Source organism: Microtus pennsylvanicus, chromosome 18 (assembly GCF_037038515.1).
Source record: "Microtus pennsylvanicus isolate mMicPen1 chromosome 18, mMicPen1.hap1, whole genome shotgun sequence".
Lineage (NCBI taxonomy): Eukaryota > Metazoa > Chordata > Mammalia > Rodentia > Cricetidae > Microtus > Microtus pennsylvanicus.
In genome coordinates, this window is record NC_134596.1 from 23,501,066 (window position 1) to 23,514,968 (window position 13,903).

Here is a 13,903-nt window from a genome sequence, read left to right on the forward strand (position 1 = left end):
TCAAGGAACACATCATCAAGATAAAATATTTATTTGCTGAGAGCATTAGTCCAGAACACTGCCTCATCTACTTTTACACAAAGATCAAGAGGATTTGCGACTGTGTGTGGCTGGCTGTCACAACCCTAGCTTTTCAGAGGGACAGGGACATGTTTCTAAGACTGAATGCGTGATGATTTGGGGGGAGGGGGCGGGAAAGAATTAATATGTAATTTGAATTCAGACAACAAGCTTAAAAAGAAATATCCCACTTGGAGAAGCATTCTGAAATATCTCTGGGGAATACATTTCTTTTATTAATCCAGTCAGCCACTGGATGTCATTCTCCCAGTTTAATTACGTTTATCTGCCAATGGGTGATTCTGTTCCTTATGCATGTAATTTTAGTCGGTGCAAATGGTGATGGCAAACAATTGTCCTGAGGGAGATAATTGCTGTTATAATTATTTACTCATGCAAGTTAGCCATGTTTGCATTTTACCTCAGCCAGATGATCTGGAAATGGGAGCGGGAGAAGACATCTCCTAGCTCTTGGACATTTTCTAGATGGAATATCTAGTGCTGAGTACTCTAAGTATGTCACCCCGCGAATCCTCATGGGCTTCGTAGGCTGGCCACAGTGACCTTGACACTACTGATGAGGGAATCAAGATTCAATCCCAGGCTGGCAGACTGGTACAAAATGATCTGTACAGGTTGCTGGTGCTAAAACGAGGTGACGTCTTTGTATAGTAGAGGGCTGGTGAGGTTGCTCGGGGTGGTTAAGGGTGCTTGCTAGTGAGCCTAATGATCTAAGTTTGGTACCCACATGGGAGGAGAGAAGTGAATCCTGCAGGCTGTTCTCTGACCTCCACACATATGTACTTAACACACACACATAGATAGATAGATAGATAGATAGATAGATAGATAGATAGATAGATGATAGATGATTGATAGATAGGTAGATAGATAGATAGATGTAAATTATAAAATTAAAAGGTATCATAGTGCTTATGAGATTGCTGCTGTCCCCTTAGGTCCTCTTACTTCTGCAATGCATATCCTCATTTCCACGGAAGGTTTAATATCATACACTGGTCCTGAATGATACACATCCTACATCTAGGAGATATGGGAGATATCCCACTTAGCCAATTATTTGGAATTCTCTTCTCTCTGCAATCCCATCATCCTCACATCCCTCCTATTCCATAGGAGCCCTTGGATGTTCAGGGCTCTTGTGTCTTTTTCTTGTGCTCAGACTCACTCTTCCTCATTCTAGGCTACAGTCTTATTTGGGTACAGGGCCTTGTACAGAGAGTACAAGGCTCTGTGTCAGGTGCTGAATGAATACGCTTTGAAGAAGTATCAGATCTATGCAGGAATAACTAGCTGATGTTGATATGGTAGCAGGACATTCAGGTGCAATTGATCTGGCTGTGCAGTTTATCTGAGAGACTCTCTTGAGGTTGTGACATCTCTCATCACTATCCTTTGTTGGCTTCCCTGTCTCTCTAGATGATTTCAGTACGTTATAGTGCTGTGGCATGCTGAGAGAGAGTTTGAGAACTTCTTTTGGAAAATGTGGCATTATCAACATCTTCCGCCCATCTCTCTCCTTCCCCTTTCCATGCAAAGATCCGGAGAAAGGAATGAGAGGTCCTGTTCTTAGAAGAGAGGTAAGATGTTCATGAAGAGGAATATTGCTTAGTGGCCCTCTCTGCATTTGAGGGTTGGGGCTCAGAGGGCAATTGCTCTTACAGTGTGTGTGTGTGTGTGTGTGCGTGCGCGCGCGCGTGTGCGTGTACGCATAGTAGTTATTGGTCATGTCAGCACTCAAGCTGGCTGACTTTTCACTATCTAAATAGGATGAAGTGGTACAGGAGGACACTGGAGACACGAGGCCATGGAAGAGAGAGGGAAGGACAGCTTTTGAGAAGTGACTTCTACACATAACTAGGAATGGCCCTGTTTAGATTACCCAACTCAGATGGCATTGGAGATGTAGGGTCCTCGGGGGCTTTCTGACTGCAGGAGTGGGTACTTCCTGCATAGAAATGAAATCCTTGGCTGTTAACTTGAGGTGCCAGAACCAAGGCAAGCTCCTTGGGATCGAATCTCCCTTCAGTCAGGCCGGGTGAAGACTGTCTCCCCTCACACTAACCATGGCTGGCGAAGGCATTAAGTTCTGCCATAGGTAGTGTGGGAAACAAATACTGCTCCTGGGCTTTCACACCTCCTCTTGGAGCCAAGTTCGGAGTGGGGGAGAAGGAAAGCGTGAGTGAAAACCTCACCTCCACTCAAGGACCCCGAGCGCCTGACCTGCACTTAGAGTGGGGATGTGTGACTGGAATATGAGGCCAAAGCTTCCAAATGAGTAGGATTAGGTCTTAACAACAGAAGTTTATTTCCTTTATCAAGTAAAAATGACTGAAAGCTGAGGAACTGACCGAGAAGCCACCGTAGAAGAAGGCTACAGGAAACACGGAGCTGATTTATATTTAGATGGTGAAGAATGATACTTATCATGACATTTATTCCTTTGTCCCCACAGGGGACACTGTGGCCAGACATAGCTGAGCTTGTCAAGATGTATCCCGAGTAGGCTGTCACGTTCTATTTCAGGGCCACAGAGAGCCTAAGGTTCGGTGTGAGAGCTGGCTTGATAACCTGGCAATGTAATAAGCGTCTGAACCAGGAGACCAATTGATCACTGCTCTTTCCACTGAGTCATCCAGCTTTCCCAGCGCAGAGTGCCTACTGTGTGCGGGGAACTTTGCAGACTCCTGTTGGAGCTTTACCCAGACTTTAAAGATGACATACATCCAAATGCAATTAATTAACCATCGAGAACACATATTCCCACGGAGCACAGGACACCATGTGTAGCGTGAGACCAATCAGAGTCAGTGGGGGGTCTCATGTGTTCTTTAAGACCCTTCCTCAATCCTGTATGAATCTCATTTTTTGCTTCCTCTCTTAAGTCGTTTTCTGGGCGATTTTTCATCCTAAGATCAGTCCACTGATATATTTTGAGAAAATGCCTTACAATAATTGATCCTTCAGAAGTTTGTTTCCGGGCACAGTTGTGTTGGGAGTTTCCAGTGTCCTGTTTCCTTCTGTAGCACTGTGTTGTATCTAATCGTTGGCATAAATCTCGAGGTCGGTAGTGATGGTTTTAGAAATAGGAGCAGTAACTGACATTTTCTTTGGGCTGTTCTGGCTTTTTAAAAATCCAGTTTTGAACACTGATTTCTTTATGACAGTATAGTCTGCTCAATGCAGAACAGTTCTCCAAGGAACTTAAAGTGTAGGACAGAAGGAGGGGTGTGGAGTTTAAATGTAGAGGGTCTCCACACCCACTTCATTGGGAAGACTTTGCCCCTGTTGGTCCTTGTTGCCATGGAACAGAGAAACTTCACAAGAAAAATGCTTCCTCTGCTTTGTAGAGGAGGACTTCAGTCACTTCAAGCTCAAATCCAAGGGGCTGTGAAGTGTATTGTACTTGTTACGTGCTGTAGTGTTCTTGGTGGTTTCCTTATTTTAGCTCTTAATTATTGCACAATGGATAGGGGAGCGGGGTACTAGAAGATGCAGCCTGACCTCCATGGGGGACTTTGATGAATGCATGTCCACAGACTCCACAGCTGGAGGGGCCCAGGAAGGTTACAGCACCTTTCAAAAACTTTCCAGAAAAGAAGTCAGTCTCTGCCCCACACATTAACTGTAGACAAGAATACGTGCTGCAGAAGCTTCGTATACGATCTTTAAGAAAACAAAGGACTCTGAAAAATGGCTACTCAAGTGACTCTGAATCCATTGGAGGCCGTAGAAGAACCTGCTTTTAATCCAGCTGAACATAACATTTCCGCGTATGACTAGCAGAGACAGGGGCAAAGGTAAAAACAAATCTTAGGATGGATGAATGTATATCTGGTTCTAGACCATGGTCACCCATGATTGCTCATAGGGCCTGTAGAAGAGATGGCTGTGGGCTGAGAGATGGCTCAGTGGATAAGAGCACTGTCTGCTCTTCCAGAGGTCCTGAGTTCAATTCCCAGCAACCACATGGTGGCTCACAACCATCTGAAATGAGATCTGGTGCCCTCTTCTGGCGTGCAGGCATACATGGAGGCAGAATGTTGTACACACAATATAAATAAATGAATAAATAAATCTTAAAAAAAATAAGCTTTTAAAAAAAAGAGATGGCTGTCAGGGTCTATGCTAAGCCATCTCTTTTCTCTGAATTGTTCGGATAACTTCCAGGACTAATCTGTCATGTAATATTAACCTCTGTAGTAGGAATCGCTTGACTACAAATAAGAAAGAGTGGTTTTAAAAAGATTAAGCAGAGGGGAGGAAACCATCCAAACAACACCAAGCCCCTAATAAACAAGCAAAACAAAGAGAAACTCCCTGGGTACCACATGTGTAGATGTTGTATGGTAGCAACATCTCTCTGCCTTCTTTCACCTCCTCTGACTTTCCAGTGAAGGTGAAGCCATCTTACTTAGGAAGAAAACACTAACCACTTTTTCAACTGATTCAGCATTTTTTCACATCAGGATGGAGGATGTTGAAATTGCATTTTCTTGGGACTTTTGTGCTAGAGAGGATAAATCATGTTGACTTGTGAAGATTAAAAACAATCACATAAATAACTGATCTACGCTAAAGAGGAGTCTCAAGGACCCACTGGTGTGGTGATCAGGCCTTTAAGGAAGCTTGAACTCATTGTTTCCTTAAAGTCTGGAGCAAAAAGACAAGGCAGGGATGAGAGGGGAAAATCTTCAAGGGATGCTGGCTTTATAAGCTTTATTTGTGGGTGAGTCTAACTGCAAAGGACAACCAGTATGGAGAGGAAGATCTGGGCTGGGATGTGCAGGAAGAAAGCGGGTGAGTAATCAGAGCTAGCCCCATAGGAGAGGTGACACATCCAGGCATTTGCCTGGATAAGAGGCACAGACTGGATCTGGAAGCATCTGTCCCTGGAGCTCCAGGCTGACAGATGAACAGGACAGGAACATCTCTAAGGTGCAGGCAAATGGCAAGATCAACTCGCCCAACCTGCTCATGGGAGGTTGGAGTCCAGCCAGTGAATAAGAATGTGGAAGTGAAGCTTATTGTGGAGAAGCTTGGTAAGGTATAGGAAGGCAGCTGCTGCTCCATCCACGGTGAGTCACAATGATAGAAAGGAAGGTGAATGATGGGGGTGTGGTAGAAGAGAATACAGTCAGAGTAGTGCAGGCTACTGCTTCTAGGGATGGTTGTTCAAAGCCTGTTTCGACACCGAGTATCTATTGAACACCGTATTGAAGAGTGTAGGTGTATTGAGCTGACGATATTGCCCCCTCTCCCACGCTGATACGGGGGGGGGGGGTGTCAAGAGAGGAAACTGGAGGGGGCGGTGTCAAGGGCAGGACCGCTGATGCATTCACAGCAGCTGTATCAGTGCAGTGGAATCTAATTCCAGCATCAGGTTGTGGAAGCAACAAACAATAGCCATATTTGTTCAGAGCCCTGAATTTGGGACCTTCACGTGCATCTTCACTTATACGCCAGTGCAGCTGTCTTAAAGCCATCAAGCAATGTTTTTACTTTGCAGATGACACCGGGGCTCCATCATGTCAGATAGCTTGACTGGCATCATATGGGTAGCAAGTGCTGGCGGTCGGGGGGAGAGGATCTGGATTTGGGTCCGTTTTGACTCCAAAACCTGTGCTTTTGGGCCATAGGAAAGCCCAGAAATAGAGACTACACTCAGCTAGAAGCCGAACTCTGTTAGGCTAGCTCTGTTTAGGCTAGCTCTGCTCAGAGACACAGGAAAAGACAACAGAGTTTACAGCATGAGACAGAGGAAGAATTAAAATAGTGCTTTTAATATAATTTTCAGCAAATGTACAGTATATACTCTATATCATGTATCTCTAAACTGCTCATCTGGAAAATATAAGCTGCAAAAAAAAAATACAGACAACTCGCTCAGAGTCTATTAAGTGTGTGCTTTTCTTCCTCTTCTCTTCTGGGAACCTGGATTTTTACACCCTTCTGTTAAAGTCCGGTCTCTGGTGGTTTCTTTGGAACTGTTAAGAGTTAAGAGTGTTCCATCAGAGAAGTATCCCCCAAAAGGGGGAGGTTTCTAAAGCATCTCAGAAAGCCATCCCTCAGAAGCTAGAAGAGAGACAGGCCAAAGGAAATTTGCACATTAGGTCAACCTTGCTTCTTAGGAATGATGCCCCCTCTGGAGGGCTCCTGAGCAGGTGACACCCCCTTAGTCCTTGTCATGGGCCTGTGCTTGAAGCCTCAAAGGACCAGACAATGGATCATCCACATGGGACCCCTTGAGTTCCCGGGCAGCGCAGCGCTATGTCAGGCCTTGAGGTCTGTGAGCGGTAGTGGTGGTGGCGGCGGCAATGGTAGGCTCTGCCATCAGAGAGGGCAGCCCTCAGCTTCGCACGAAGGAGTCTTCCGAAGGTGACTCAGGGCAGGTTTTCTCAGTCTCAATATCTTGGTACTCTGTGCCTAAAGGGGAAGGAGGGAAGAAGAGCCAAGAGGAAAAAAGAGATGGATCTTTTCTTCATTTCCTACTTTCTATTAGACTTACATCATAGCGTCACGGCTTTCCAGTGAGAAGGATGTGCAGGAAGGAACGGCGGTAACGGGCTAGCTTTCTCTCCAAGCCCAAGAGCATCTATGCAGGCTCAATCTCTCAAAGTCTCTCAAAGCATATTTATTTGTACTCTCATATCAATACTCATTGTGGGAGCGAGCAGATGTACCCCAAACCTGACTTTTTTCTTTTACAGAAGTCACCAGTAATTGATCTTGTGTCCAAGTGTTATTTGGACTCCAAGAATCACTCTATGTCTTTATTAAAGAGCAGGCTGGGTGCCAGAGAGAATCACTTGAGCCACAGTCATGCTTTCTCCTGTAGCATTGGGGACCAGTTCATCGTCCTTTCATCCGGACAGTCACTGCGTGTCAAGTGAAGCAACCTCCTCACTGCGGCCAGGTCTGAGGAAATGTCACGCCTCCATAAATGATGCTGTGACTTTATTTGAAAGGTATTAACAATTTAACTCATCCCTGTGGCAATCTGCAAGCCATGCAGGACTCAATCATGGTGACAGGTGACTTTTTTTGTTCAGGGACAGGGAAACGGAGACCATAGAAACCCCTGGCTATTGATCTGTCCTCTTTCGATTTTGACCTGTTAGTTTAAAAGGTGGCAACAGTCTGCACTCAGCACTTTGAAGCTGAGACTTGGCCCATCAAGAAAGAAGCCCATGTTCTGGGCTTGACTTTTTGCAAGGTTCATGTTCTTATAGTCTTGGGAAAGCTCACTGGAGAAGAACTCCCCAGAGGATTATTTTTCCAAAAGCATGTCAGAATGCCAACTCCACAGAGGGAGAGGAGGAATGGGATGGAGGAAGTGCACGTACGGGTTGGCACTGCTGTTTGGGGCAGGGCAGGAGCGAGAATGGGGGCTGCTTCTTACTCAGCACAACTGGCTGGGAAGTGTTTGGTGTGGCTAAGGTGGAAGAAGGCAGGCTTTGCCAGGTCTCTACTAGTTAACTGTTAGAGCAAAATCGGCTTTCTTATTTTACGGTCCTGGGTTAGCAGGAGATCTTAGCTCATTTCTTTGGCAAACTATCAACTCACAGTGGGAACAGGACAGTCTTGTATCAGCACCCTGTCCCCTCGCCATCCCTCCTCCTTGTAGAAGGATGTTCTGCTGACTTCCAGGTTCCCACTTCGGCGGTTGTGTGCTGGACTAGAAAGGGCCCTAGTTCAGCAATCAGGAAGACCTGGTCCTGACTCCTGATGACCCTAACTAGCTGGTGAGCTTGGGAAACTTGAGTTTTCTTGGCCCTCCTTTTCTGATCTGTAGAGACGGGGAAAATGACTTACCTGTTAGGGATACCCCAAGTATCCCTAAGATACTTTGGGGTATCTTATCCCTAAAATAAGTTGGAGTCAACTGGGATTCTGCATCCTTGGACCTGGCACGCAACTGGTAGGCTCAATAAACAAGAGCCCCCAAGCCCTTCTCCTTTTATGGTCTGGATTTAAGCTCAACCTGTGTTTTAGCTGTGTTCTCTTCTAACGCACTCCCTGCATTGCACTGCTGTGCTTCATTTTATGGCCTCAGATCATAACTCAAAACATTCTTGCCAAATTTGCCTCCGCGAGAGCCACCTCCTATTTGATTAGCGTGAACTTAAGAAAAACAGTAAGGGGACAGCAAAAAAATTTCAGCCTACCGATTGTCACATCTCCCGAAAATTGGCTATATTATTCCATTTGCTCATAGCAAAAATAATAATCACTTCTATCTTATGGAAAAATATTCAACATGTATGATTATTATCAAGCCCTGATTGTCGACTTGAGCTGTTATTATAAAAATGGAAATGTCTGGATGCTCGGCTTTTTCAAAGGCAGCAGTCTGGAAAGAGTAAGACATGGTGTATGTTTAACATGCTTGGAGTCCCCGAGTCACGGCTGAGCGTACGAGATGGACGTGACCATATCTGGTAGGAGGCAGGGGTTGGGAGCTCCTGCCTGGTACTGAGAATAACCTCCAGGACTCTTGATCCATTTCAGAAGGCATTCCTTGTTTCCCTTTACCTGCCTGCTCATCTTGGGTGGAACACCTTGTATCCATGGACCACTGGGATAAGGGATAAAGAACATCCATAGCTAAGAGGGAGAGTAGACACTCTCTCCAGAATACAGCCGCCATGGTGTCCTGCTTATTATACCAGGGAGCATATAAGAGTGGGAGGCCTAGTTCATTTAAGGCAGAGACTTTGAGATTAGGCATTTCCTGGAGGCAAGGAATGAATGAGGCTCCCTTATATCTACCTTGGTGGGGGGGGGGGAACATACATCACGGTTACCAAGAGGCACTTTGGACTCATGCTTGGGTTTGAATTTCGGCTTTTCTCATGACCTTGAGCCAATTCTGAATCCTTCCAAGTCTCATTTTCGTCCCCTGTAAAATAAAACTAGCGATAGTGCCTGCCTCACAGGGTTAGTGTGAAGATTAAACGCGTTAATGCATGTAATCAGTTCAGCCCAGCAGCTAGTTCAGAGTAAGTACCCAATAAATGTTAGAGACTGTTATTACTAGCTATTACTAGTGCTTACCAATTATTCTCCCTGACAGATTGATTAGCTCTGGAGTGCCAATGTTTTATGTTGGTGCTGAGGAGGGAAAGGGCTTGAAGACCCACTCGGTATCTGGATCCACTCCTCTTTCCCCATTTCCTGTATTTCTCCCTCATGTGTCTGTATCCATCATTTAAGGGGGAAAAAGTTGGGTCAGTCTAGTTGAAATGCCAAATGTCAGGCTGGAAGGGATGGTAGGCTCTATAGTTCAAATTCTTAGCTGCACCCAAGAGAAAAATAAAGTTGCCTACAACTCCAAAGTTGGACAACAAAGGGGCACTTTCTTCCTTGTTGGAAACAAGTGAGATGCTTGAATTAGATTGCTGTGGTCACGGACATTAGAATTGATGTTCATCTACTCTAGGATCCTTTGGAAAAATGACTCAGCCAATGCTATGGCCAATATTTAGGGGCCAGATGTGCCCTACCTATTCAGAATGGATGGTGTCTCCAAGACATTTAGTGCTGCCTCAGCACACCATGACCTTCCTTTCAGCCATTAATTGTTTTTGTAAACAAAACTTTATTGGTACATTAATAATACCAATGCTTGGGCATTGTTTCACTTATTGCTCTGAGTTGATCTGGGGTGACAACACGGGGTAAATAGTTTTGACAGTTTGCTGGCCTAAAAGGTTTGAAGGATTTTACTAGACAGTCCTGGACAAGAGTAATGTGTTGTCCTTGCTTTGGTGACTCTGTGTATGGTGATAGGAGTGATTTTTTTCCTTCATCTTTTTAGTAGGCACCCAGGAGACACCCACTGTTATTTAGTCTCCAGGATCCCCTCTTCTCTTTCTCTCTCCTCTTTGATTACTGCAGCTATCAATCAAAGCTTGCTATCAGCATGAGTGGGCTCTGAGTCATTTCTCATATGCAGACAGACCTGGCTCGGAATGTTCTTTTGTTTGTGTTAAAATCTGTCCAGCTTACTGAGCTGTGAGCTCTTGGAGGAGAGGAGCCATGCACCTAGCTTATAGGGTGGCACACAGCCCAATAGTTTAGATAAAGGAACGAATACATCATGTTCAAACACCATATCCTTGAGAAAAACAAACTCTGCAATGAAAAATTATGCTAGCATAGATGGTCTCTGATAAGTCTAAGCTCTTGTCTTCATTTCCGAGGCAGGCAAATACTCCTGAGGTATGAAACCATCTTTGCTTATCTGAATTTCCCCGTGTAGGTTTACCAGGTCATGTTGATCCTGCCATGGCATAGGAGTAGCTAAGATTCCTTACAGGTGTGAAGAACAAGGGAGACAATGTAGAGTAAGGGGTTCCAGGGGTTCCATAAAGAAGTGGTCCCTAATAAAGGCCTGCGAGCAACAACTTTGGACTGCCAGCCTGGCTCATGAGTGGCAGTAATACTCTAGAGGAGCTGGGACCCACAGCCTGTCACTTTGGGTCAGCTGCCCTATGAAATTGGGTTTTGAGTCAGAGAGAAAGAGTTTGGTGTGGATTGGGTGAGGCAGGACATAGTGAATGAGGAGAGAAAGCAGAAGGAAAAAGGCTGTGGTTGGATCCCAAATAAATTTCCTAAACCAGAATATATTTCACGACCACCTGTCTTGAAAAACGTGGTAGCTCTTAGGTATTCGACCTGGATTCTTAACTTAAAGGCGAAGGTTAATGGTGTGAGTGAAAATCCAGAGGAACTGCCCAGGCTCTAATTTTTGGTACTGCTCCTGACTTCTGGCCAGAGAGCTGGCTGGCCCATCCATCAAAATAACCAGACTAGAACAGTAATGGCCAGAAAATACTTTCCATCTGTTAGACTGGGGGGAGGGGGAGAAAGCTGCTCACTTGCATCTCTCTGCTTATCACAACCAAACCAAACACACAGCAAAAACAGAGCAAGACTCCAATAAACAGCAATGGTAGCTTCCTTATTCCATCCTTGTCTATCTGTATGATCAGATAGTTGATTTCCACATACTGATATTTATTATTCAATGTGACTGAGTAATGCTTTAAAAACTGTCATGTAGATCTTAGGACACACCCCATGGTTGACAAACTGGGGTGGGGGGGTGAGAGAACCACTCTTCCCCAGGACCAGAAGCAGTAGATGGGCAGACTGGTGACCAACAATTGTGTTTCCTCGGAGCATTTGTCTGTGAGTTAGCATGCATACTTACACTTTCTGGGTTCCTTTATAAAAGCCTCCTCAGAAGCTACTGGAGAGGAGAAGCTGACCACCATATCACAATTGTATACTTAGGAAAATCCTCGGGGCAGTGTGACTATTGGCTGGGTGGGTGTCCTTGTGTAGGACATTCCTGTGGGTTATGTCAGGCCTAGAAGGCTTTTCACAGTGTGAGGAGAAACTCCAGGGCATCACTGGATCTGAGGATCTAAATGGATAAGGTACCACATACAACCCTACTTAAGAGTCACCCCCAGAGCAGCTATCCCACTGTGAGGTAGAGAAAAGGAAATGACTGTTAGTCACCCTGCCTTCCTGAACTCCCCAATCGTTCCTGGGGGGGGGAACTCTTGGCTTTTTTTTTAAAATATTCTGCTGTTAAGCACTAACAGTGAGATCCTTAGGGGGATCCAAAAAGGATTCTCTTGCTCTTTATTTGCTCTGAGAAGAGTCTGGCCACTCTGTGGCTTTGTTATTATCCCCAGGGTATCAGAGCATCATGGCCTTTCTTGTGGAGGTGGGAAGCGAGTAACAGAGACATAGGTGTCCCTGACAGCACACAACCTCAGCTAATGGAAGAAAAGTAGGTTTCCCACACGTGGGAAGCAACACAGGCACAGAGCCTAATACCTGCGTGGTCTACATGGAAGAGGCATAAAGATCTGTCAAAAGCCACAGCAGAGACCTTTTCATCCATCCATGCGTGCATTTAACTAAGATGGTGGAGGGACGACCTCAGAAGACAGAACTCCAATTTCATTTTTTAGATCTTCTCCGTTCCTCTCAGGTTTGCTTTCTGTATGTTCAAGGGAGATCTTAGCAGGACAGTTCTCATGCAGAATGCCACTCAAAACCAGACATCCAAGGGGCTTGGATGCCAGTGTTGTTGTTTTTTAATATAATCAAAAGGAAAATTAAAAGTCGATTGAATGTTCTCTTCTGTCATAACATGAGAGAAATTGAAAAATTTAAAGATAGCACAATATTCATTGAAATCATTTTGCCAGAGGGAGATTTTAAATTTATAAATAACTGTTGATAAACATGAGCCCTGGAGTTGGGTTCCTTTGTTGTCTTTGAGAACATTTTAGGGAAAAAAAGCAATCCAAGATACAAAGAGCTTAAAAATTATATTTTTTTTCCAAAAAGCAAATCAATCTCATGAAACAAAGTGTACATCCCAGGGCCTCAGTTTGGAGAGATACACAGCAGCAGAGAGAGGCCAGTCAACCTCTTAGCCATCCATTTTCAAAACGAGACAGAACGGAAACCTGTTTGGAATGTGACCAACACCTTCAGAGCAACAGAACTCATTTCATGAACTGATTGGAGAACCATTCCCCCTTTCCTAGTTAAAGACTCGATGAACACCCTGCCTGTGTTCATGAACAAGGCTAGGCTAATGCTGGTCTGTTTTAGAAGCACCACCCTGAAGGAGGCGGCGGATCACAGCCACACGGCCACACAGCCTTCTCTAGGTTCTCTTGGTTTGATGCCTCCTCCAACTTGGGGCTATCATCCAGACCTCCCCATTTACACTGTCCCTTAAAAAACTCTGGCACACCCCCGTCTTTACTCTTCTGTCCTTTATTCTTTCATTGCTTCAGGTGAACTGTAAATGGCTGTTTAAGGTGAAAAATAAAAACCAAGCATCCTTCGTGGCCTATTCCAGGGTATGTCTACAACACAGGCCAACAAAAAGGCATGAAGGGTGATCTGACTGGGCCCTTGGCTATGCATGTATGTGCTCCCTTCTGACCCAGTCCCTGAAGCCAGTGGCCATACTATCTTAAGCGTGCTGGTGCAAGAGATTCCCCTACAGGACTCTTATCCCAAATGACCGTGCAGGTCTCTGAGGTTCAGCTGCTTTTGACACACCGAGTTCGGGATTGACCTGGGACCTGTCACTGCCATGTTCATGCACTGGACACGTGATCACTTCTGCACTTGTGGGTTGATGATCACAGATACCACAGCCTGCTCAACAGGAACCACACTTCCTCTCTCTCCTGTTTCCAGGAGCAAGGTTCCCATCCACACAGACCCACATCTGAGCGAGTCTCCTTCACAGGCTAAAAGGAAGGCCTGTTGCAACACGAAGCGTGAATATGAAAGTGCTTCCCATGACAGTGACATCACCATGGGGAACAAAGCCAGAAGGCAGATTTGCAGCTTGTCACGTTATCCCAGGATCTCAAATGTGCATCTTTTAAAGCTGCATTTACTCTCTTTCTGGGGCATCTTTTTCTTAGAACACGCTGTGCATTTTTCTGCACGGTATCAGAATGAGGATTAAAAATGACAATGGATTAATTGCATCCCTTGAATCACTTTATATTTTTGGTGCATTAAAAAAAGGAGAAAAGTGAAAGTCTTGTTAGTGACTGAAGGGTTAACAGAGACTCAAGAAGTAGTTAAAAATAGTATCAGAGGATTATACATACAACAGTTGGAAATTCGTACGCTTTGTCATTTTTTTGTTGTTTTTGAAAAAAAATGGTAAAATGTTTGGCAAATGTAAGCAAATGACTTGGGCTATGTTGGGGCTCACAGGCTCTGAGCGGGTCAGTCATAGCCAGGTGAGGCCCACAGCTTC

The 13,903-nt window shown here is 45.0% G+C and overlaps 1 protein-coding gene across 1 annotated transcript in view; it reads right to left on the reverse strand.

Annotated features, from left to right (window-relative positions):
- Nucleotides 1-5,843: 5,843 nt before the first annotated feature.
- Slco3a1 (solute carrier organic anion transporter family member 3A1) overlaps nucleotides 5,844-13,903 on the reverse strand; it is a 281,528-nt gene continuing 273,468 nt past the window's right edge. Inside the window, exon 11 of the mRNA XM_075952227.1 lies at nucleotides 5,844-6,507. Coding sequence (XP_075808342.1) covers nucleotides 6,431-6,507 — 77 coding nt within the window. The 3' untranslated portion in view covers nucleotides 5,844-6,430. The remainder of the gene's footprint in view (nucleotides 6,508-13,903) is intronic.